This window comes from Diospyros lotus, chromosome 3, assembly GCF_014633365.1.
Source record: "Diospyros lotus cultivar Yz01 chromosome 3, ASM1463336v1, whole genome shotgun sequence".
NCBI lineage: Eukaryota > Viridiplantae > Streptophyta > Magnoliopsida > Ericales > Ebenaceae > Diospyros > Diospyros lotus.
In genome coordinates, this window is record NC_068340.1 from 38,380,950 (window position 1) to 38,404,283 (window position 23,334).

At 37.2% G+C, this 23,334-nt stretch overlaps 2 protein-coding genes across 2 annotated transcripts; one reads left to right on the forward strand and one right to left on the reverse strand.

Moving 5' to 3' along the window:
- The first annotated feature begins 36 nt into the window (after window positions 1–36).
- LOC127796988 (polypyrimidine tract-binding protein homolog 2-like) lies at window positions 37–17,706 on the forward strand. The gene is made up of 13 exons (XM_052329382.1): window positions 37–464; window positions 930–1,184; window positions 1,275–1,654; window positions 7,813–7,999; window positions 8,132–8,341; window positions 11,957–12,019; window positions 12,145–12,218; window positions 12,738–12,830; window positions 13,238–13,298; window positions 13,770–13,874; window positions 13,990–14,071; window positions 14,867–14,979; window positions 17,050–17,706. The coding sequence occupies exons 1-13, from the start codon at window positions 108–110 to the stop codon at window positions 17,395–17,397; spliced, it is 2,328 nt and encodes a 775-aa protein (XP_052185342.1). The 5' UTR covers window positions 37–107; the 3' UTR covers window positions 17,398–17,706.
- A 2,639-nt stretch (window positions 17,707–20,345) lies between these two features.
- Window positions 20,346–23,290, reverse strand: LOC127797070 (abscisic acid receptor PYL3-like). Its single transcript, XM_052329569.1, has 3 exons — window positions 22,860–23,290; window positions 21,746–21,961; window positions 20,346–20,854 (listed from the first exon to the last, which is right to left on the reverse strand). Exons 1-3 carry the CDS (start codon window positions 22,974–22,976, stop codon window positions 20,636–20,638), a joined length of 552 nt encoding a protein of 183 aa, XP_052185529.1. The 5' UTR covers window positions 22,977–23,290; the 3' UTR covers window positions 20,346–20,635.
- Window positions 23,291–23,334: the final 44 nt, after the last annotated feature.

Below are 23,334 nucleotides of genomic sequence, written 5' to 3' on the forward strand. Positions count from 1 at the left end.
TGACTACTTCTCTCCTCAGATCGCCTTTCTCTCTCTCTCTCTCTCCCTGCAAATCTCTTTTATCTCTCCTTCTCTATCTTTCTCCGACAGTTCGACAATCAGAATTGATGGTGAAGCTAGCGTCAGCGCGCGAGAGCCGAGCCTACGGGCCCAGGCTGGCTCGGAACAGAGCCGAGTACACCAACGCCGGACTCTACCTCTTCGGCACAATCGTGCTTGTTAGCGGCTTCGTGGCTCAGCTTTCCAACGAACCCAGATCCGGCCTCGCCCTCCTGCTCATAGCCTTGGGCTTCCTCGTCATCGTCAACGTTCACGACCTCGTCGCCCATCTCGCCGGCGTAGATTCCCATTTCTCTCTCATGTGGTTCGACGCCCAGCTCGCGCTCGTCGAGTTCGCCGTCCCGGTTGTCCAGACCGTCGGAACGCTTCTCTATTTCTTGGGGATTCTGTTTCTTTTCATTCAGGTATAATAAAAAACTGAACTAGGAATTAAAATGATTGTCCTTTGCATAAATTTTTGCCCAATAAACTGATTAATTGTAATAATTATACACACACATATATATCATTATCGTGAAGCTTTGTACAAATTTTGTGTGAATATTTATATTAATTATAATGGTTTTGCTGACGTGAATTATATATATATATATATACACATAGATATTTTGGAGGAGGAGAGAGAGATTTGTGGAGATGCTGGTGTATTTTTGTGTTTTCTCTAAACGAATGTAGCTTTAAAGAAGATACGAGACTTGATGTTTACGCAGGGAAAAAGAAAATAGACTAACTGAGACCAATAGAGTGGCAGCTCATATATATAGTTTGTCAGCAAAAATCTAAATGTCGTGTTCGAGTCTCATGTACAATTAGGAGCCATGGACACGGACGGTCACTTGTTTGTTGGTTTTACTTGAATAATAATGTAGGCAGAAAAGGGGTATGGTTACTTCAAGTTGGAGAAACACGCACTGAACTTGCTTATTGCGGGGCCTGTTCTATGGCTGCTTGGATCGATTCATAACTCATGCCAAATCTACGAGAGAGCCGATGACCACGCTCAAATCTTGCAACAGAGCGTGCTCATCCCTTTCTTGATGGGCAGCTTGTTGTTCCTGGTGGGCGCCATTCTCAACTCTCAAGAGCAATCCGGTCCAGTCCGCCACCATGGTTTGGACTTATTAGTAAGTAATATATCTAAAACCTCTCTCTAATAGATTATCTATCTGGGGATTGGCTCATGTGGATGTAATTAATTAATCTGTCTCGTGCAGGGTTGGAACTGGGTGTGGTTGGGCATTGCCGGGAGCTTCCTGTTGTTCATCGGGGGACTGGCGAATGTGATGAAAGTATTCAAGTTCCAACAAGACGGCGGAATGCGTCTGGAGAAGCTTCGAGGAGGAGCTCAAGAGCGGCTGGCTCACGAAAGAGAGGGCCAAGTTCCTTTCATCCTGGAAGAGCAAAGGAGGAGGAGAAAGGAGAGTGAAGAAAATCAAGTCTTGCTGAGTATTCGAGAAGAAGAGAGGAGGAGGAGGAGGAAGGAGGCTGAAGAATCAATCATTGTAGAAGAGAGAGTAGAAGCACCGGCTGTAGTTCCAACTCCTTATAAAGATGTGCTTCTTGGTGGTGATAACAATCGGGCTTCAACTTTAATTTAATTTATTTTTGGGATTTTAATTAATCTTGTGGTTGCTAGATCGATGGATCCTTTTTTCTTTTTTTCTTTTTGTCTTTGTTGTCTTTATTTCTCATGGGGTTAAAAAAACTCAATTTTTTTTTAATTAGTCTCCTCGTGTTCAATGAAGCCCGCATGTTGATTAGGGACTTGGATGTTGTACATGTTTTTTGCACTCTTTTGGTCTCTTTTCTTCCATCACTGATACTGTGGAGATTTATATAGTTTGTAAATTATCTCATTTCTCTACTATATATCAAGGTGGTAGACTATATATATATATATATATCCTGGCTTCATCTTCTATGGTTTTCGGATGTCATAATTATATCAATAACAAATTTAAATGAGGTGGGTTGAGCTTAAAATACTTTACTAAGAATCTCAATGGCTTAAACAAATGATGTAACAAATTTAATGAGGTGGGTTGAATTTATGATACCTTCTAAGAATTAAGCTCCATAGCAAAAGTATAAATGGCCTAATAAAGGATGTATGAGAGCGCTACAAGTGAAGTGAAATAAGAGAAGCAATGGGGTGCTCCATCCTTATAACTCTATCTTCCATTGTGTTTTCACCTCTTTTTTTCGATTGATTCTTCTTTTCTTTAGTTAATGTCGTTCTCTTTTAATATTGATGGTTATTATAATAGGAGAGATCACAATACTCTCATTGTAAATTTTGATTACCATAGTTAGCGATTGAAATGAGTTTCATAAAAAATTTAGCGATGACGAAATTTGTTGGAAGCATAATTTTGATACTGATTCTCTAAATTTAGCGAGGACGATCGATTTAACAAACTGTAGGAGTCAGCCTTAAGCCTTTGTTAATGTATGTGTTGAATTTGGAGCTTGGACATGGACTTTGAATGTATATGACATTTTTTTATAAAATTTTAAAGCCTAACTTTTAATTAAAAATATTAACAATGTATTTGATTTGGAGTAGCCCACTAGCCCGTGTATTTCATTCGGAGCCTGACATTTTAAGCACCTTTGGGTCCACACTCAACCTGACTATGGGCCATTATTTACTCACAATTTAACTCTTAGTTGGGCTCCCGGCCCAACTCTTTAGTGGTATTTTTTCCTTGGGCTTCCCTTAATCTAATTTCAAATCTATTCTTAATAGCCCAATTTAATCAAAATCGTCCTTTTATCAATTAAGCCCATGTCCCATTCAAGACTAGTGTAAAATTCATACAAATTTCAGAATTTTGTATATAGGTGATCATTTTTTAAATTTGTTATGGAATTTATAAGTGATAGCCATATCAAAGTGTTGTGTTTTATTACTAATTTACCCTCAACTTTAAAAAAAAAAAAACATTTTTAGTTTCTGTAATAGCTTCCTTTTGTAGAGTTTTGAAATGGGAGGGTTATTAACTTCAGTGTGTTGGGATTGATGATGTCTTGGATTGTAAAAGGATATTTTAGTCATTTAATATAAGTTAAAACTTCAACTTCTTTTGTTTCACATAAAGCAAATTTTTATTTAAAGGCAAACAGTAACTATGTTTAATGATTAGTGATCATCAAATAAAAGGGGTAATTAGTGTAACTTTTGAAATGCAGGTGTCATTCTTTTAGTTTTTCTTAAATCTTATAAAAAAATTTCTGTTATTTAATTAAGAATATATTAACAAAAAAACATCAAGCGTCTACACCTAATGCTATAACATATCTCGACAAAAAAATCATAAACAAAAAACAAAAACAATTAATCTAACGTGAAAATTAGACACGACCACAAAATAAATATGCTAAAGAAAAACAAAACTCCCAGCATATTAGGAAATAAAACTAGAACTCAACATTACATTGAGTACATAATCATTGGAACAACTACATTAGAGCCTTTCTTTTGCTCACTTGAGGGCATTATTCTTCTTTCAAGTCTTATTTTAAGAAATAACGAAATGCATCATTCTTCTTCGTCTTAGTCTATTTTGAAGTTTTGTTGTTTCATGCTCATTTTAATTAAGATAAAAAGCATTTAAATGACTTTCTCAAATAAAATTTTAACATGTTTATGGAGAATAGTGTTTATTATAGATAAAAATAAGATAGGGTTTGTCATAATAATAGATTAAGGAGTAAATTGTAAAATCTTATTATATTTAGACAATTCAATGTCGTCAACTCTTTCAAAACGGTTATTTATGGATTGTTGTGGTATTATTAGATAACCACCTTACTTGTTGGACAAGTCATTAGATATCTTCGATACTTACGATGATTTCAGTGTTCATCTGATTGAATTTTGATCAGAAAATAATTTTTACTAAATATTTATTGATTTAAAAAATATAGAACTTACAACATAATGTTTTGATAAAGAAACAACTGAATTGAACTTAGAAACACAATATTTTTTTTCTAAATTTTTGGCTGTTTTTCTTAAAAATAAGAATTGATTGAATCAATCTAGTAAATAAATACAAATAAAATACTAAATAATAATCACATAAAAGTTATATATATATTTTTTATTTATTTATTTAGTATTTTAAGTCCTCCGCTGAAAGATGTTTGATGCATCGGATCACGCTTTTCCGCTGCATATGAAACTCCTATAATAAACGGACCGTGAAGTTCCCGTATCACACCCAAAAGCGCGATAAGGCTTCTCTTCTCTTGCCTGTTTCTCTCCGAATCCATCCACTGCAAACCCTAGCCTCGCGGAAGCAACTCCACCAGCTTCGCTTCCCCTCGCAGGTATCGTGTTCAACTTTCCGATTATGCAATTTCTCTTTGCCCTAATTTCCGTTTTCTCTTTTGTTTGGGATCGAATCTGAATGCGAGGAGATTGATGGAGTGATTTTGTTTCCGGTATTTGAAATTTTGCATCGATTGTCTTTGGTGTGCGTCGAACTTGTGGAAGTGAGAGAGAGGAAAGAATAGGAGCGAACTGCGAGGGTAATTGTGCGGGAGTGTGTATCTTCCTTATCTTAGTTTTTGCTTTTGTAAATGGAATGCAACCGAAAGAAAGGAATCGATTTCTTCTTGAAGAAAGGAATCAACTTCTTCTTGATTGAAACGAAAAAGGGAAGTAAAAGATTATGGGCAAAAAGAAACTCATAGCGGGAAGAATAGCATTTTTTGCTCGACTAGAGGGTATGCACTGTAGGCACGTGCAATTAGTTACTCCTATTGAAACTTGTACCTGATTTTTGATACCTGAATAACAATGCATGGGTAACAGCACCCTTTGCACATGACTTGCAACTTAGTTGCAGGTTTGGATTCTCTACCCAAGTCAAAGAAAAAACCTAATTGAAATTTGCTAAACTAAAATGGGACAATTGTCGGAGGACTCTTCCAATCACACAATCACGAGATTGCCACCACCAATGAATCCTAATTATCAAAATTCACTCACTAAACAGCAAACCTTCAAATCTCAAATTGTGCTGAAATACTCATACCTTCAGAATAATAGAGGGAGTTCCCAATGCACGCAACCATAGTTTTGAAATCAAGATACATATTGTAGATTGGAAGGTCTAATTTTCAAATCATGAATTGTATCATATCATAATATAAAATAACAATTTGATAAATTGCTTAAAAAAATATAATCTAAAAGATCTTTTTACTTATAACACGAGGAAAATACTCAAAATAGTAATTCTATCTCAATAACAATATTTATATCATGCATGGCACTAAAATAAGCTACCGAGAATTCGAAAATTAACCAAAAGCCTTACATATACATAAGTTATCAACCCTTAAATCTCAAGTCATAAGTTTTAAAATTATGAGAACAGATCACTAAATTTATATGTAATTATCCTCCCCTTCAAGATTGTCACTATCACCGCTACTATCATCATTATCATCTAACATGACCATCTCTTCTTCCTCTTCCTTGTCACCGTCAACACCACCTCCAATGTCTTCAAAATCTTCATCTTGCATTTCAATGGATTTTCCTTTGCCCTTCTTGTTGGCAATGGCATTTAGATTTTGTGGCCGCCCTAGATATCAAACTAAGATATATTCACAAACTCTTAATAAATATATGTAAAAGTGACTAAAAATTTATTATTTAAGATGTTTTAAGTATGAAACTAATGTATACTTTTCTTTCTTTTTTTTTACTTGGAGGTCCTTCATCAATGTTCAAACACTCTTGGACATCCATCCAATTATTATCTTCCAATAGGAGAGGCTGTTCATATGCTACATATTTTTTAGTTATTTACTCAAAAGACCCTATGTTGACCTATTTTTAAACCCTAAAATCCCAATAGGACTGTTCACATCCTACTAAGAAAAAAAATAAAAAAGAGAAGAAATTGAGTCGTTTCACATTTGGCTCGTGCAAATCTGATTGGATCTGTCGTGACTTAGCTGCATATTTCCACTGCTCTGGTCATTTTTTGAATCACCTGAATTGTGCTATTCACCCAGAATGCTCACATTGTACAACACATGCAATTCTGGCTGTGATTCAAAGCAAAATCTGATCCACCCTATTGTTCATATGGGTGGGGATGAGTATTGAACTGAATCGCACGATAAGCATTCCGTTTAGTCTGATGCTAACAACACTGCACATGACTCCCCACTTTGTGAGGGTAGGGGAGGGTCACATATTTATGCAACTTTTTCCCCTTTCCTTTTTGGGCAAAGAGGAGATTAGCATGTTTTCCAAAAAAATCAATCTGTTGTCAAATCACACTTAACTTCCAGATGAATTCCCAATTGGGAGATCCACCCACATTCCTCTGATCTGCACTGTTACTTCATTTCAGAAGCAGTTCCTAGACATGGGGTAAGTGTAATTTTTTATTCTCATTAGTATAAATATCAATGCTCAAGTAATTTGAACTGTAATAAAAGTATGTGTATAATGGTAACATTTACACTAAGAGATTGACAGAGCTTTATTTCTTGGGGAACAATAAATTGTTGTTCTCCTTTTATATATTAATACATATTTTAGGTTTTTCTCCCTTTTGCCTCCATTCACAAATCAAACACTGGGATGATTAGAAAGTTGTTCTGATTTTTTGTTAAGTAAAAAAAGTAAGGGGAGGCAATATAACAACCTTAACCAGGTGTGACTATAGCAGTTGCCACAAGCCCGGAAAGAGGGGAGAGTGGAGGTCACTTGAACCACGGCCAGTCACAGTTTTAAAAGGATTGAGTGAAGACACTTGACATTGGGTTCATGGATAAGTGAGACAAGTCAAACTTGAGCTGTGAGAGTTTCACTGCACCCCACGACTGCTCCATTACCATCCCCTGTGATAAAGGCAGACAATTATTATGCTCTCATTTCGCCAGCATTTTTGGCAAGGTGTGTGGTCCAAGATTTCTAGCCATGCAAGTGGAGAGGCAAAGTGGCATGGACCGGTGTGATGCCACAGAAGTTTAATTTGGAAATTGTGATTAAGTGGGTCGCAAGTATTAAATAAGAAAAGATGGTAAGTACACGTAGAAATGGAAAGAAAAAAGGCGCAATCACTTTGGAGAAAGCTAGCCAAAGATGGAAAAGAGACATAACAGGAAAAGGGTTCTTTCAGTCTAGAAAAGGGAAGATAATAAGCTTTTATTGATTATGTTTGAGATGAAATGGAGAATGATTGGTATGCCTGAATGTACTAGTTACATGTTCACTATCTAGTATCTAGTGCATGACTTTACAAAAGGCATTGGTGCTTTTCATATTATGAAAAAGGTTGGTACATCAGAATGTTGACTTTGTTTCATGTTAAGCTACCCCTTGGTCATTTCTTTTTCCCTCTTTCCCTAATTTCTCAAGTAATCCAATGATCTTATTTTTGTCTCTTTCTGTTTTCTCTTTCTGAAATTACTTCATGATGGATTAGATTCTTACCATTATCCAATTCCCAAATTTCCCTGTTGAATTCATCAAACATGTTATTGAGATGAAATTTCATGGTTATTCAAATGGAAGCATGATGGTGAGCCACGCCATTGTTAAATGGGTCAGATGAATACCCAATTTACTTTTATTGTGGTCATGAAACTGAAATTTGTTTACAGTTTATATTTTGTATTCTAAATGGTTTACCAAGTTGTTGACTTGGACTACACTGTATGGTTTGAATAATTCCTATGTTTATCATGTGCACTTACATGTTTTGAGTTATTCTGTAGGATGGCTTCTGTTTCCAGTCAGCCACAGTTTCGCTACACACAACCCCCATCCAAGGTGCTCCATTTGAGAAACTTGCCATGGGAATGCACAGAGGAGGAGCTGGTTGAACTGGGGAAGCCATTTGGTAAAGTTGTCAATACAAAATGTAACGTTGGAGCAAACCGAAATCAAGCTTTTATAGAGTTTGTAAGTATGCACGGGTTTTTTTCCACTTATTTTGTCCATTGTTTTATTTTTTTCCCCTTTCTCCACCATTCCAGTCCTTCGATAATCTGCACTGACTCACGCTGACATTTTGCATCTCTTAACCTTTTCCAGGCAGAACTAAATCAAGCTATTGCAATGATATCATATTATGCTTCTTCTTCAGAACCTGCTCAGGTACGAGGGAAGACCGTGTACCTACAATATTCCAACAGGCAAGAAATTGTGAACAACAAAACCACTGCAGATGTTGCTGGCAATGTACTGTTGGTGACAATTGAGGGTAATGATGCACGCCTTGTCAGCATTGATGTGCTGCACTTGGTAAGTAGTTGCATTCATTGCTCATTGCTACAGGAGGTAAATTTGTTGCTAAAGTAATGTTCTGTGTTTCTGTGGTTAGATTATACACTTGTTATAGGCCATGCTTTATGAAACATCTATTTGACATAAATGTACATGGATCAGCAGGCCCATGTCAAGGATATGTCTTCGATGGCAGCTTATTGCATTGGGAGAAAGAGCGCATGTGTGTTTGTCTTCTTTATCCTTTGCTTAACACTGGCTCTTTCTTCCCTTCTTCCTCCTCATTTTCCTTCCCTACGAGAATGAGTTTCAGATGCTTCAGATGCTTTTATCTCCTTCTGTGTGCATCTCTCCCTTTCTTTGTTGCATGTATGCTTGAATATCATGCTTGTAAGATGGTTGTTTGTGGTGCAGTTCTCAATTTGTTTCAATTTCTTACCCAAACATCAAAATCCATTCTGGTCATGTTCTTATATTCTGGGCTTTTTTATTTTTATTTTGGTCAGTATCCTAAATTGGGAAAGCATACCTGCATTATATCACTTTGCAGTCTTGGATGGAGGATGAGGAATCAGGAACCACGTAACTCTTGTCTTGTCTTCTCTTCTCTTCTCTTTCTTTCCTTCTATCTCACTTAGCAGTTTCTTAATTGTTCCTCTTTTTAGTTAATGTGAAGTGTGCATGGCCCAGCTTCAGCTTTATTTAGGAATATAGAGCATTATAATCCAAATTGGTACTAAAGATGGGCTTGCTTCTCTTGCATTATATCACAAGAGATAATACAGCCCAAATTTGTTTGGAGCAACTTCTCTTTTTCTAGTTGGACCTAATTCACATTTCAAATTGTACATCTTTTGATTTCTATGAGATTCAAAAATCACTTTTCTTTGCTCTTTTTGGTTTTCTAGGCTGGTAGTTTTATGCTATTAAATTTATGTTGTTAGGACTATGCCCTTTTTTTTAGTTCTCCTAATACTGTGGTTTAGGTAAATTCAAAAGTATTAAATGGGTAGAAGAAATATGTAGGATATCAGTTATTTTGTTATCAGGTAACTGAATAACTGGATTTAATATGTTTCTTTATTTATTCTGTTGCCCAATGCCCATGTTCCAATATGGTTAAGCAGTATAAGTTTCTGTAACGGTATAACTACAACTAAACGTCTACTACCAGTGTAGCATTAAATGCCAGCAAGAACATATAGCTTGTCTTGGTGAATGTCATTCTGAAATTAGAGTACCATGAGCGCAGTGGGTGCATAAAAAATTACAGCTAGGCTTGTTTTCTATTTTTCTTTGTGGGGATGGGGCAGGGTTCTCAGTGTTAAAGTGTTCTTGATGAGGCTTTATTTCAGATTTTGTTACTGAAAATTTAGGGCTTGTCTGGAAATGCTGTCGTTTTGAGATTTTTCATTCCATTTCAAGCAATTGGAATGAAAACAATGGAAGTTGTGTTTGTTTTTGTATTTTGTTTTCAAAATTTTGGCAACAAGTTTAGAAATGGAATGGAAAAATTTGAATGGATTTAAAATCAATTCTGTTTCCATTTTAAAACTTTTTGCCCAAAAAGTCCTATACCATTACAGTCTCTCTCTTCCTCCGCACCCAACCCAAGCTTCTTCCACCTGCGACTGCCAGCTGATGCCCAACAACAATACCGGCACCCAGCAAGAATTAAATTATTCATATATAATTTACCAATATCTAATTAAATTATTAATATTTAATATTTAATTAAATTATTCATATCTAATTTATTACCAATAATTGTAATGCAATTTTTTTTACCGACAATATAAATTTAATGTTGAACACAGATTTAGAAAATCAAACATTGTTTTCTATTTTCACTGTTATTTTCTTGACAACTCACAACAAAATCAAACAACATTTTCAGTTTTCATTTTCCTCATCAGAAATGAAAATTAATGAACTGGAACGAAAATGACAGAATGGAAAGGAATGGAAATTTTTGACAGCATTTTCAAATGGCCCCTTAGTTTTCCATTTACATTTGGTTGCCATGAAAGTGCCATGCACATCCTACATGCTATCTGTACTTCAGTTTTTTCTTTCTAATATATCTGTTTGTTATCTCTATAATCAAAATAAACGTGAGAAATTACTTTTTCATAGTGGTACACTGGTTAAAGCTCATGAAAATTTCTATATATTGTCCTTCACAGACAGTTTTCTGGCAATGGGTGTTTTTGACATTGCTTTAGGAACTTGCATGTTTTGCGTGGAAGAGAAAATTCCTTGGTGTTGAATTGTCTATTGCACAAGTGCATATTTAGAGGACCCCCCCCCTCCGTGGCACAGTTTCTTTATTTTATATCTGGGACATGCCATTCTCGTTGCTTGGTAGTGGAAGGCCTTTTAGGAAGGTGTGGTGTATGTGTTGAGTTGGTCAAGAGATGCTCAACTGGTGCTGTCACTTCCCCAATGAAGTGTGTAATTTCGAAAGGTTGGAGATCAGAATTGTTTGAAGCTAAACAGGCATCAAGCTGGGGGATGATGGAGATGGGAGAGGGAGGAAGCTTAGAAAATCAAAATCACCATAGAGGGGAATTAGCTAGGCAGCCTCCAAGTTTGGTCTAAGATGAAATGAGATTGTGTATTGTTGTACTAATGAAGGTCTAAGAATACCCCCCACTACCTACTCCAACCAATTTATAATGGAGCCTGAAAGGCAAATCAATGTTGAGGATGTGGGCAATACATCTTCATTTGGGAGTTGACCTCGTTAACCACAGAGATAGTGGGAGTAATATCACTATCATATCCAACTGATTGGACATGGGACGTGGGTGCTAGATATACCACATTCTTCTAGTGGTGAAAAAACTGTTTATTGTCACCTATTGCCCCCCCCCCCCCCCCCCCCCCTTCTTTCTCCAACCAACACCAAAATAAAACCTTTAATTGCAGCTTCCAACCCAAAAGTACGTATAAATCTCACACAGATGTAAATATTAAGCCCTGCGTGAGATTAGGTTGCTGAAGTTACTTGTGATTGGAGCTTAACAAGCCATGGATATTATTTTAGCGGCCAGAGCATAATTTTGGTTGTAGGGGCAGAGTATTTAGAGTAGAAAATTTTATTCATTGAGCAAAAGAGGCCCCAGAAGTGTTATTGTAGTCAAGATCCACTGGTAGATGCTATCATAGAATTGGCAAAAATGTGCTGCAAGTTTAATGATCTACGGAGTCTAATTGAAGTTGATTACAAGTTCTTCTCATTTATCCTTCTACTTCATCTTATACATAAGGTTTCCTTCACAATGGTAATAAAACAAACATGCCATCCAAAAGAGTGGCAGAAGGAAACCTGAAATTTGAATGGAAAGTGGAATATCACGGATGTTAAGTAGTTACTAAATTTACAAGATGAAGGGCATAACTTAATTTTCTTTGCTATTATTGGTACCATTTTCTTTTGGGTTTTGTGCACACTCTAATTCTTCTATTGGAGCTTATCTTATTGTATATGAAATCCTGGTTGTTGTCAAGTTGTATGCATGGATGATAGTTTGTTCCATGACAGTTTGCACAGAACAAAAACTTGGGAGTTTTTACATGCATCTAGTTTCTGAAATAATCCTCAGAAAGGATAAAGGATTAATTTTGCAGGTGTTCTCAGCTTTTGGATTTGTGCACAAGATTACCACCTTTGAGAAGACAGCAGGGTTCCAGGTCTGTGTGCTTGTGTATGCATGAGTGGTCAGAATCATTCTTTTCCTTCATCTTCTGTGTGTTCCTGGTGATTTCTACCAGCCCTGACACTAGTTCATTTGGTATGTGATTTTTTTTTTCCCCAGGCTCTGGTGCAATTTTCAGATTCGGAGACTGCTTCTTCTGCAAAAGATGCTCTTGATGGAAGGAGCATTCCAAGGTGATGTAGGATTTACCTTTTTTAGCCTGGGAGTCAGCTGTTAGGTATATTAATAATAGATGCCAATGTTGTGCACATATATTGGGACTGGAGATCCTAGTAGTCCCTTTTGTAAAATCGACCAGAGGGGGTACACATTTTCTATGGCTTGTGTCTCCTTCCATGTTCAGTTATTTCCTATTTGTTCTTTTATCTCTCTTCTTATAGTGGTATTCTCTCGTTGTCCAGATTGACCAGGAATTTTTTTAAGGATTAAAAATATAACCTAAATTAATTTGGTTTAGTTCCTTTCTATGTATGTTATAAAGTTTATGTAAATCATTGATGTCATATAATGAGTAGGTCATTCTTTTATAGGCAGTTTGAAACATTAGATCACAAAATCTTAGTTGCCATTTGTGTGCTTCAATAATTAATTATTTGTTTATAGTTATTTTTCTCTTTGTAGGGTACATATGTTGTTTTCCACTGATACACTTACATGGTTATCTACTCACTCCTTTCCTATATATGTTTCAGGTATTTGATTCCAGATTTGGGGCCGTGTACCCTAAGGATCACATATTCAGCGCACACAGATTTGACTGTGAAATTTCAGAGTCATCGTAGCAGGTTTATTTGAATTTTGAGTTTTGCAGTTATTATTATTATTTTTTAAAATAATAAATATGCAATGAAAAACCACCTCAAGGGGGGGATGTCTTTATGGAAAAACTTCAAATTAATGAGGAAACAAAATCACATAAGAAGTCTACGAAAAACTGCGTCATGAAAGAAAATCCCTCTAATCCACAAGAAAAGGGAAATGAGTCCCTCAGGATTTTGTTACATTCTAGGTTGTATGTTTATTTTTCTCAATTCTGTTATAATATTTGATCACTCCACAAAGTTTTTTGATGGTTCATGATTTTGGTACATGGTCCAAAAATTGTATATGTGTTCTTGCATCCTCAGTTTGTTAGAATTTCATTATTAGCACTATTCATCATCATGTTTAACTATATTTTCTATTGATTCAGGGACTATACTAATCCTCTTCTCCCTGTTGCGCCCTCAGCCATAGATTCAACTACTGGTCAGGTAAGCATTGAATAGACAGCTCAATGGTGTATTATGATTATATGTCTTAAGTTAGCCACAGTAATGATGTAGGATCTATCATTGCATGTGAACTGTGCAGTTTGCCAAACACGTGCTGATATGTAAAGGTTGCCTACTTCCATTAGTGGACTTCTAATGAAAAGAACAATTTACTAGGGTTACCGATAAAAAAACAAAGAAATCATATGTGAGAGTTCCATTATTACTTATGAATTGCCAACATTTGTTAAAAGATTTTGACTGACAACATTGTCATTGCTTCAAAATGTTATCCTTTTTTGGGTTCTTTTTGCAATTTTCTATGAAAACCTTTTAATCTGGCTGACAAGACAATGTGTGCAATTGGTAGGTACCTATGCATTACTAATTTTTGCTTAGTTTCTCTGAGCTCATAGCTGGTAAATTTTGGTGCAACGTATTTGTAATTGCAGCAGTTTGTTGTCATTGCAGTTTAATTTGAGTTCGGATGGGAAAAAGCTAGAAACAGAGAGCAATGTTCTTCTTGCTTCTATTGAGAACATGCAATATGCAGTGACCTTGGATGTTCTACACATGGTATTTTATTTTTCTGTATCTTATTCTTCTCTTTTAAGGATGCCCTGGTATTATGCCTTCTCGTTATTGATTATTATTCTTCTGGTTCCTTTTCCTTTCCCTGTTTTATGTTCAGGTTTTTTCTGCTTTTGGTCCAGTCCTAAAGATTGCCATGTTTGATAAGAATGGAGGAGTTCAGGCCTTGATTCAGTACCCTGGTAAGTTCAAACCTGACCTGGGTGCTCATTATGCACTTAGTTATATTGTTTAAGAACCAATCTCATAAATTTTAAGTTGCATGCCTATATAGTTGCCCAAAGCAATCTCATAAACTTTTTCATGCATGATTTGTACTATAGTTGATATCTTTCTTGTTATATTATTGGGTTTTTTTCCACAATATCTTTAGCACCTAACACTGATTTTATCATCTTTTTTTTAAGCTTCTATTAGATTAGTGGATTTTACCAGGTTACAAGTTTATGGTCCCAGCCTGTAATATGGCAAATTGATCTCCCTTAATATGCTTTGGTTGTGAAGATGCCAACTGCAAGTTTAATGTGAGAATATGTCATTTTCTTGTGTGTTAAAACAAACCTAAGGTGGTTAGCATGATCTCATATGTTGTTTATGTTTTTGTAATTCCAAAAGATAGATGGTCTCAGAGATGACATGCAATGCCATTTAGAAGGAACTGGTTTGATATAAGAAAAAGAATTGCAGTTTCTTATCATGAAAGTATTGAATTTTTCATTTTCTTTCTGGCTATATGCTTCTTCATGATATTGAGAAGACATCTGTTGAGTAGGAGTTCTTTACAGTTTGCACCTGGTTGAGATTTGAATTTCCTGGAAGTTGATTTTTTATGGGTGCCAGTATTTGTATATTGAAATATTTAAACAAAAGATGATATCAACTCTATCGTCTCTCTTTGACATCGTTTATGATTATGACTGGATTAGGTGATTTGGTTGTTGAAATAAGGTGTTGATAGAATACTACTTTGCTTGTAGATGTTCAGACAGCTGTTGTTGCCAAGGAAGCCTTGGAAGGACATTGCATATATGATGGGGGTTTCTGCAAGCTTCACATTTCATACTCACGCCACACTGATCTCAGTATAAAGGTACTAAACTCGTTTAATTTAATTTTGTTCTCTCTCTCTCTCTCTCTCTCTCATTTACATAGTCTTCGGCTACTCCCACTGGCACTGCCCATGGCCAGATGGAGTGCAGCTCCGAGATTTGGAGCTGCAACTCCCATAGTCTGCCATGGGAGGAGCTCCCTCCTTTGCCCGTGCCTACTACCACCATCTTCACCACCTCCACTATCCACAACCATCATCCCCCCTGCCTTCCACTCATCCTTCACTCTCCCTTTGAATTCTGTCTCTGCCATTGTCGTATGCGGTATGCCATCACCCTCACATCTCATCCCCTGTTTTCTCAGTGTCTCTCTGTGTTTGTGTGTGTGTGGGCATGTTTATGTGGTGAACTTGCTTGGTGTCACATGAAGTCAAGCTAATAATAACCAAGTTTTCACCTTGACAAGTCCCTCAAATACATATCAGAACTTGCTCAAATCCCTGTACACTAGTTTTCTCCCACTTAGCCCCACTAACGCAAAACACTGAGCTATAGTGGTGTGCTCATACAAGATCTTTGCATGTTATTGTGCCTGTGCTCATTATTGGTAATTTAGTATGGTTTAATGTGCTAGTCCTTGTATGTTTAGTCTAAATAATGCAGACACCACCAATATATGCCAACAAACAATGCAACCAATGCAACTAAGCTAGCTTGCTTCACTAGCAAACATGCCTAGCTACTGGCCAAATTCCAAGAATGTAAGTATGCATGGACCCTTGTGTTGTTCTAGGCCCAAGCTTTTCTGGGAGTTATGTGCTCCTACGTGGCAAGTAGCCACTCAAGTAAGTTCAACAGAAAATCACTTGCAAAACATAGTGTTCCAATAATGAGATGCCAAACAGTGAACTCTTTGGCACACATCTGGGGAACCAAATATGCTGTCAAAGCACACTTTGTGCTAGCACTTTAGGATAGGGCTGGACCCAAGTGTAAGTCCTACCGCAGTGTACAAGCAGCAAGATGATGCATTGGTAGCTTGTTGCTTTCCTAGGTTATGCAACTCTGACAACATAGCCAAACGCATATACACATCAAAACATCTGGCTATAAGGAAGACTACCCAATGTTGGCTTTCTCAGCCATTTGTTGCAGCACCCAATATGCTTACCCTGGAGACTACTGAGCTCTCAGATCATCTGCTTTAGAGACTTCACTTCACAGTTGTATTTTTCTGAAGACAAGTGGAAGTTCACACTTTAGACCTTCACATGTGCATTTTGAGCTATTTCTTGTTTGGCACAAGCAAAAATAGTCCCGACTCAAGATATCATAATGGCCTTCAGAAAAGGAACTGACCTTCAATTCTGATTATGTTATTATGTCCGCCTCCTGATGACTTCAACCTAGTTTCCCTCTTCTTTTTTTTTGTTGAAAATTACTCAATTGCTTGCTAGAACAAGATTTCACTGAACCTATCAAGCATAGCTGCCTATGAACACTATTTGACCCAGGTGATAAAGGATCCTATACCCACCAACGTGATAGGTGTCAACTAGTGACACAGGCATGCCAGAACCCAGTGCTATGAATCTTAACTTAGTGCTTTCATCCTTTACAAACTCAGTCTTGAATTGACTTTGGCACCCCAATAACACGAGTTCATACTAAACCAGAGATAAAATGGCATATTTCCCCCTTCCATTCCTCTCTTGAAGGGAGAGAGGTTTGGGGGTGGGGTGGGGTGGGGTTGGGTTGCATTGTAGATTTTAAAGGGGCATCCTTAGCGCCTGATCCACCATTGTTTGTCCGTTACTTCTTTTAAGAAATTGAGAAAAAATCTGAGGCTGCTAATGCAAAATGGTAACTAGTGGTCTTATGAAATATCTGTCTTTGAAGGGAGATGGCTTCTTAACCGCATTGCTTGATTCATCTATTATGTGCACTTCTCCAACATGTATTTTCTCATTCCTGATTTCAATATATCACAAGGGTTTGGGCCAGCATGAACACATGAACCTTTGTACAAACTTTTAACTTAGTGACATAAACCTTTTCCATGATTGCTTTACCATGAATCTAAGAAGATAATATCATTTAACTTGTTTCAGGTCAATAACGATCGAAGTAGAGATTATACAATCCCAAATGCCCCTATGTTGAATACTCAACCCTCAATTCTTGGGCAACAACCTCCTCCTATGGTAGGGGGTGTGGGCCCTCACCAGTACAGTGCGTCGCAGTTCCCTCCATCTCACCAAGGGCTTGCAGCACCTCAGCCTCCAGTTGGGTGGGGCCCAGTTGCAACAACAGTAGGCCAGCCTATGACTGCACAGATGCATGGTCACCCTTACATGCCAGCTCCTTCGACCACACCTCCTGGTATGGCACCTGGAATGATGCAGTTGCAAAACCAAAATGGCCTGCACCATGCAATGCCCCCTTATCATCACCAATAACTTCTTTTGTGATACCTGAGGCAGCAGGCATCAACCATAGTCTTCAGTTTATTTGGGCCAAAAACCATGACTTGCCCGTACAGGGACATTAGGTTTCCAGGTTATTTGTCTTCTTATTCCCCCTTTTTTTGTTCTACAAGTTGTTAAAACATGAACTGTGAAAGTGAGATTCGAGCCAGCCAAGGGCTTGAAAACATTGTTGGTTGTGTTTATGCTTTTGGTTGTTGTCCCCATTGTAGTGGTGTATAGTATCTTGATACCTGCCATTTGTCTTTATCGCCAATGCATTAGAGAGGTTAGACCTGGTAACTGCTGCTGATTTTTTTTTTTTTTTTTCTTTTCAAGTACTTTCAACAATATTATATTGTGTTGGTAAAAATCAAATGAGGGATTGGTGCTGGAAAACGACCTTGAGGGTCCATTCTCTGCTCCCGTTCTTTGATATCAGATTGACCTTGTCTATTAGGTTGTTGCCTTGTAAATATAGTAATAGTTTGAAAAATTCAGTCGTTTGAATGCAAAGAAAGTAGCATTAATTCAAGTTTGGCTGTAACCAAACTTACTGGCTCAAAGGAGTGGGATTTTTTTCAGTTTTGCATCAATCGAAGTTTTAATGTTCTGTTGTTATTGTCAAAGAAATCTTATTCAGTAGCAAATTAGAGGCCCTATGTGCAGGATTTTTAATATTTTTCTCCAACTTGTAGGATTTGTATGTTTTATTCTGTAAATTGTATGCTTTATTTTGTGGTTTGTTGATTTGTATTTTAATGCTATGCTCTTTGAAATATACATTATACGCATAAAAGGAATCCTGCTTTTGTTCTATAACCAAAAAAAAGAAGTTTTCAAAAGCGAGCTTGTTCAAACAACCTGGACGAGTAGCCTAAAAGGCTTGGCATGTGACATTTTGCCATCATAATTTTAAACACAAAGCTTGTATGGTAAGTGTTTTAATCTGCTTAAAATTTTTCTTTTGCCCCACATGGTATGTTAAACAGGCCATTTGGTTAGTTGCTAAAACATCGAAGGGATTGCGGTTGCCACTCTTTTTAAGTACCGGCGTTGCTCCAGTCCAGCGGCAAAGTCAAAGCGCAATATTATACAGTGAATCTTCTTTGTCCCTTTGCCAGTATAAACTTTCCCCTAGAAGATTGATTTCCATTTACTTATGGTCATGTCCACGGCGTAACGCAAGTATCGCAGAAAGCGTTTCCACATTTATCAGCTCCGCAAATGGATGCTTGAAACCACCATAGAAAATGGCATTGGCATCTACATGGCGAGGAAATGCATTCCACCGGAACCATGAAGAGACTGAATGGAATATTATGATACATATACAAATAATTAACAAACTAAAATTTATGTATGTAGTTAATCTCATATGAGTGAAATTAAAGCTTAATATATATTGATAAGTCCATATATGGCTTCCTACCTACATTACATCAAGGGATGTCTCTTTTCTACGCGAGTGAAACTCTCATCATATGATGGAACTGATCTGCACTGCAGAAGTAGACAGACGCCATGGAAAATGTTGCAAATATTTTTAAACACAAACTATATGCAGATAAGAACACTGATAAATGGGCCAAAAATCTCGGCCTAAATAGCTTTTTTATGCAAGGGCAGAATGATCCGAAAGCCATTTTGGCTTAACTTTTCGGCTGTACTAACACAGTAAATGAAAAAATGCCTCGGATTGAGACGCGACATGGTAAAAACGGATACTTGACCTGGTATTAATCGAGTGGATCTCAATGAATACACATTCTGAGGTGGCAGGATAGCAAGTTTGCAAGTCTCAAGAGCACAAATAAAAGGACAGCAACAAAAATGCAAGAAATGAGTTTCCAACACGATCGTTGTAATTTGCAAATAAAGTTAACTGATGGCAGTCATGAATAGAAATGAACTATGAAATAGAATTCAGGTAGGTGACCTCGTATGGTGAGATAAAAGTTTGATACCTTATTGTACAATAATTTGCAAATGCCAACAGAAAGGAAACTCTAGACAATTTTCAAACACTAGGCTAAAAACTACCGTTCAGCATGTGATAACTTGGGGTGGTAGAAGAAGGATATTAAGGCACCGGGGAGCAGTAAATAATGCAAGCTCTGTTTTTTTGAGATAGCCAAAATATAGACAAAAAAAAATGTGAGATATGAAAAATATTATGAATAAAAATATTTTTTATTATATTTATTTATGACTTCTTATCTTAAACTTTTCAAATAAATTTATCTCTCTCCTTTTCGAATAAGTTATCTTAAACCTTATACATAAGTTATCTTAATATAAGCTTATCTTACTCATTTTAATAAATGTTACCTAAGGGTACAAAGGCAAGCCTAATAGGTTCTTCTTTGCTAACAACTATTAACAACAATGGGTCATGCTATTCATACAGGGAAGGTTTTATAGGAGGGTTTACAAGTAGGTGTTCTCGCGATAAATTGGAGAATTTATTGCGATAAATTCACGATATTCTCCTCTCCTCCCGTGATAAATTCACGATATTCTCCTCTCCTCCCTCTCCCCTTTTCCCTCCAGCAACCGCTCATCTCTCTCCCCTTTTCCCCTCCAACACCGCCCCTCACAGCCTTCTTCTCGTCGCTGCATCCTCGCCTAACTGACTGCCGCTGCACGACATCCTCGCCAGGCGAGGATGCAGCGGTTAGCGAGCGGCAAAGGCGAGGCAATGGCCGGCGACAAGCAGTGAGAGGAAGGCTGTGAGAGGCAGTGCTGGAGGGGGAAGGGGAGAGAGGAAAAGGGATAAAATGGTCTTTGTGAGAAAAGATGAAGGGACAAAATAGCCATTTAAATCCCAGTAAACCCCCCTATAAAACCCCTTTCTGTACAAATAACATTATCCTAACAACAATACAGGCAACTAAACCATAACATAGTAGAACATAGTTCCACTGCAAGAATCCAGAGGATCAGGTAGAACAATAACCTACTCATTCATCTTTCACCTTTTATTCATGGTGGGATTTAGAAACATTTTATAAAGCTGTGGTTCTTAAGCTACTAACAGGTAAGGTCCAGCATAATCATAAAATCAAGACAGTAAACATCGCGAATAAGAGGAATAATAACATCACAAATGTATATAGAATGCGGGAACAGCCGCTACCAGTCTGCCTCCGCAGCCTCTAGGAATCAATGAGCCAAGGAGAAGCTTCATCTATGGTAGTCTAGCCTCCTCCACATATCCCTGGCTCCATATCTATATCCGATCAATGGGTTCAGTCCTGTCCTGCACTGCCAACCGCTCTGAGACATCAGCCAGTGATTTGAGATTGCATTTGATTAAGGCTTCTATAAAATAGCAGGTGTCGTCTTTGGTGTTTCCCTCGGGCACATCTACTACAAAGGATTCTATCACCAGAGTCCCTGGTCTTCCATCAATGACTTCTGGATGGACTGAAATGATTGAAGAGTAGTTCTGGAAATATACCAAAGAAAAAGTAAACTACATCAAGCTGGTTTACAACTATTATACAGAAGCAGAAGCAGTTGTAGTTCTAATAGTTACAAATTCCATCCGGTCCACCCAAGCTCTATAATAAAGAAAGTAGGAATTAACATATAAAGTTGCATTCATGTGTAAGCCCAGTGCGCGTGGCATGTACTGAAAAGCGATCGGACAGTTCACATTCATAGACAGTTTGAACAACTATATCCACCTGCTGTCTTTGTTGATAATTCTTCTTTTCTCTTTCTTATTTGTTTATTGGTCAAGATCAAAGTTGACTCCTGAAAACAAAACTTTAATTGAGCTACATGAAAGCAACCATGTACCATAATGCTGCCAGTAAAATTAATCCACAGAGGTAACATCATTTTGAGTATTCACTCTCCCCGCTATCTGATTTGAATTGCCTTCTTTTACTAATTAGATAATATTTCCTACCTAACAGTCATCCAACAAGATGAACAATTTAACATTTAATTCAAGGACTAATCAACAAATTACACCATAAAAGGGAACAAAGTTCTTTTACAGCATCAAGGAACTCAAAACAATCATGATAAAGGGACTCCACTCAATTCGACTAAAATGAATGACAAAATTAAACTAAGGAGATTAATTCATTCAAAACTTAGTAGATTAAGGTGAACAATATGGTCCAAGTTCATCCATCATAGATTCATAACTTCAGAACTAAAGTAAACCGTAATTTTAACCTGCATTCTCTGTTTTGTATTTTAGTTACTAAGGTTCAACAAAACTAAATACTAATCAAGACTCAAATAGGTAGAAAGTGTGCAGCATGGAAAAGGTAAAATACAGGTGGACAACATTGGAAAGAAAATATTTCTGAATGTTTCATACCCTAAGTCTGTGATCACCACCTACAATTCTGATGCTAAGGACATGCTCCTCATCATCAAGAAGTTCCAATCTTTCAGTGCTGGTAGTGGCAGGAAGACCTGATTTAACATCGACTTCTCTAAGACTGCCAATTTCAAGGTTTCCCTGTGCAACACACCTGCTGACGAATGGCTTGTATTTCTGGGGTTGATCAAATCTCCTCACTAGAGACCAAACCTGATGAAAACGAAGAGCAACCTTGTGTTCAGAAGTAATTTGAATCTCGAAAACAAAAAGTCAAAAGATAATGGCATCCAAAAACAGAGAATAAAAAACTACTATTCATCAATAAATAACCCACCAAAAATAAAAATTATACGTAAAAAAGTAACTAATATTCAACTTTCAAGGAAATTTGATCACTGCATTTTCCGCCTTTTGTTTAAAAATTTCCCATATAAAGGAAACCATCGAGGCCTTTTTTCCCAAGCCGGGAAATTTCACCAAAAAACGAAAGTCAGAGTCTACCCAAAGTACCTAATTGAACAACGATAGCATTTGGAAAATATGCTATATTTTTCCCTAAAGAAAGCTAAGAAAACAAAAATGACATAAAATCTTAAATCTCATAACAAGTGATCATTGAAACCAGAAAAAAAACAACTTTTGTAGTTAGTTGACCCCCAAAAACGGAGCTAAAACCTGTGTAACCGACGGCTTGGTAAGGAGGAGGATCAGCTGGTCTTGTAAAAAAAAAAAAACAATCTTGTGTTTTATCCGAAAAACAATGCAAAGTGAAACATAAGGATCGAAATTTTCTCTGCCGATTATTCTTTTTCTTTTTCTCACCAAGCGAACAGAATTTATCGGACGGACAAACAAATGCCTTAAAAATTATCACAAACAAAACAAAGTATCCAGATCCAAGCGGAAATTGTCTGCCCAACATACAAAAGTTACATTCCAAAACAAAACACTGAAGTCATTAATTAGTTACATCTCTAATCTATAATCTGCAACAAATTTCACCGAACACAATCTTATCTCAACAGAATCCACATCTCAAATCGATCCAGACACACTCATAAATACGCATCTAAATGAACAAGAAAGAGAAAGCAGATAGAGATTGTACGAGATGGACTGGAGCTTTGACGTGCTTGACGAGAGCCGAACTGCATTGATTCTCCGCCGGCAGGTGCCGGTGGTGCTTCCGGATGTACTCCGCCTCTAAACTGCTAAATCCGTTCATTTCCGCACCAATCTCCACCTCCACCGCTGCGACAGATCACCGGAGAAAAACTCCGATCAAGAAATTTTTCTGGCGAACCGTTGGCCTAGGTTTCTCCGATCCAAAAGTTGACTTATTAGCAGCCTGAAAAACTCAGGGCCATAGCAGTTTCACCGCCGGAAACAGCCTCGAATCTTCTAGCATCTCATCTCTTGTATACAATATTACCGATTCATATACACAATCTCAGATATATTGATTATATACATGCATCACTGCCTATACAAATTCATATATATTGTTGTGCCGATCTCTCTCTCGCTCTCGCTCTCTCTTATCGCTTTGCACCGGTGTTATCCCCTGCGGGTTCTGAAACTGC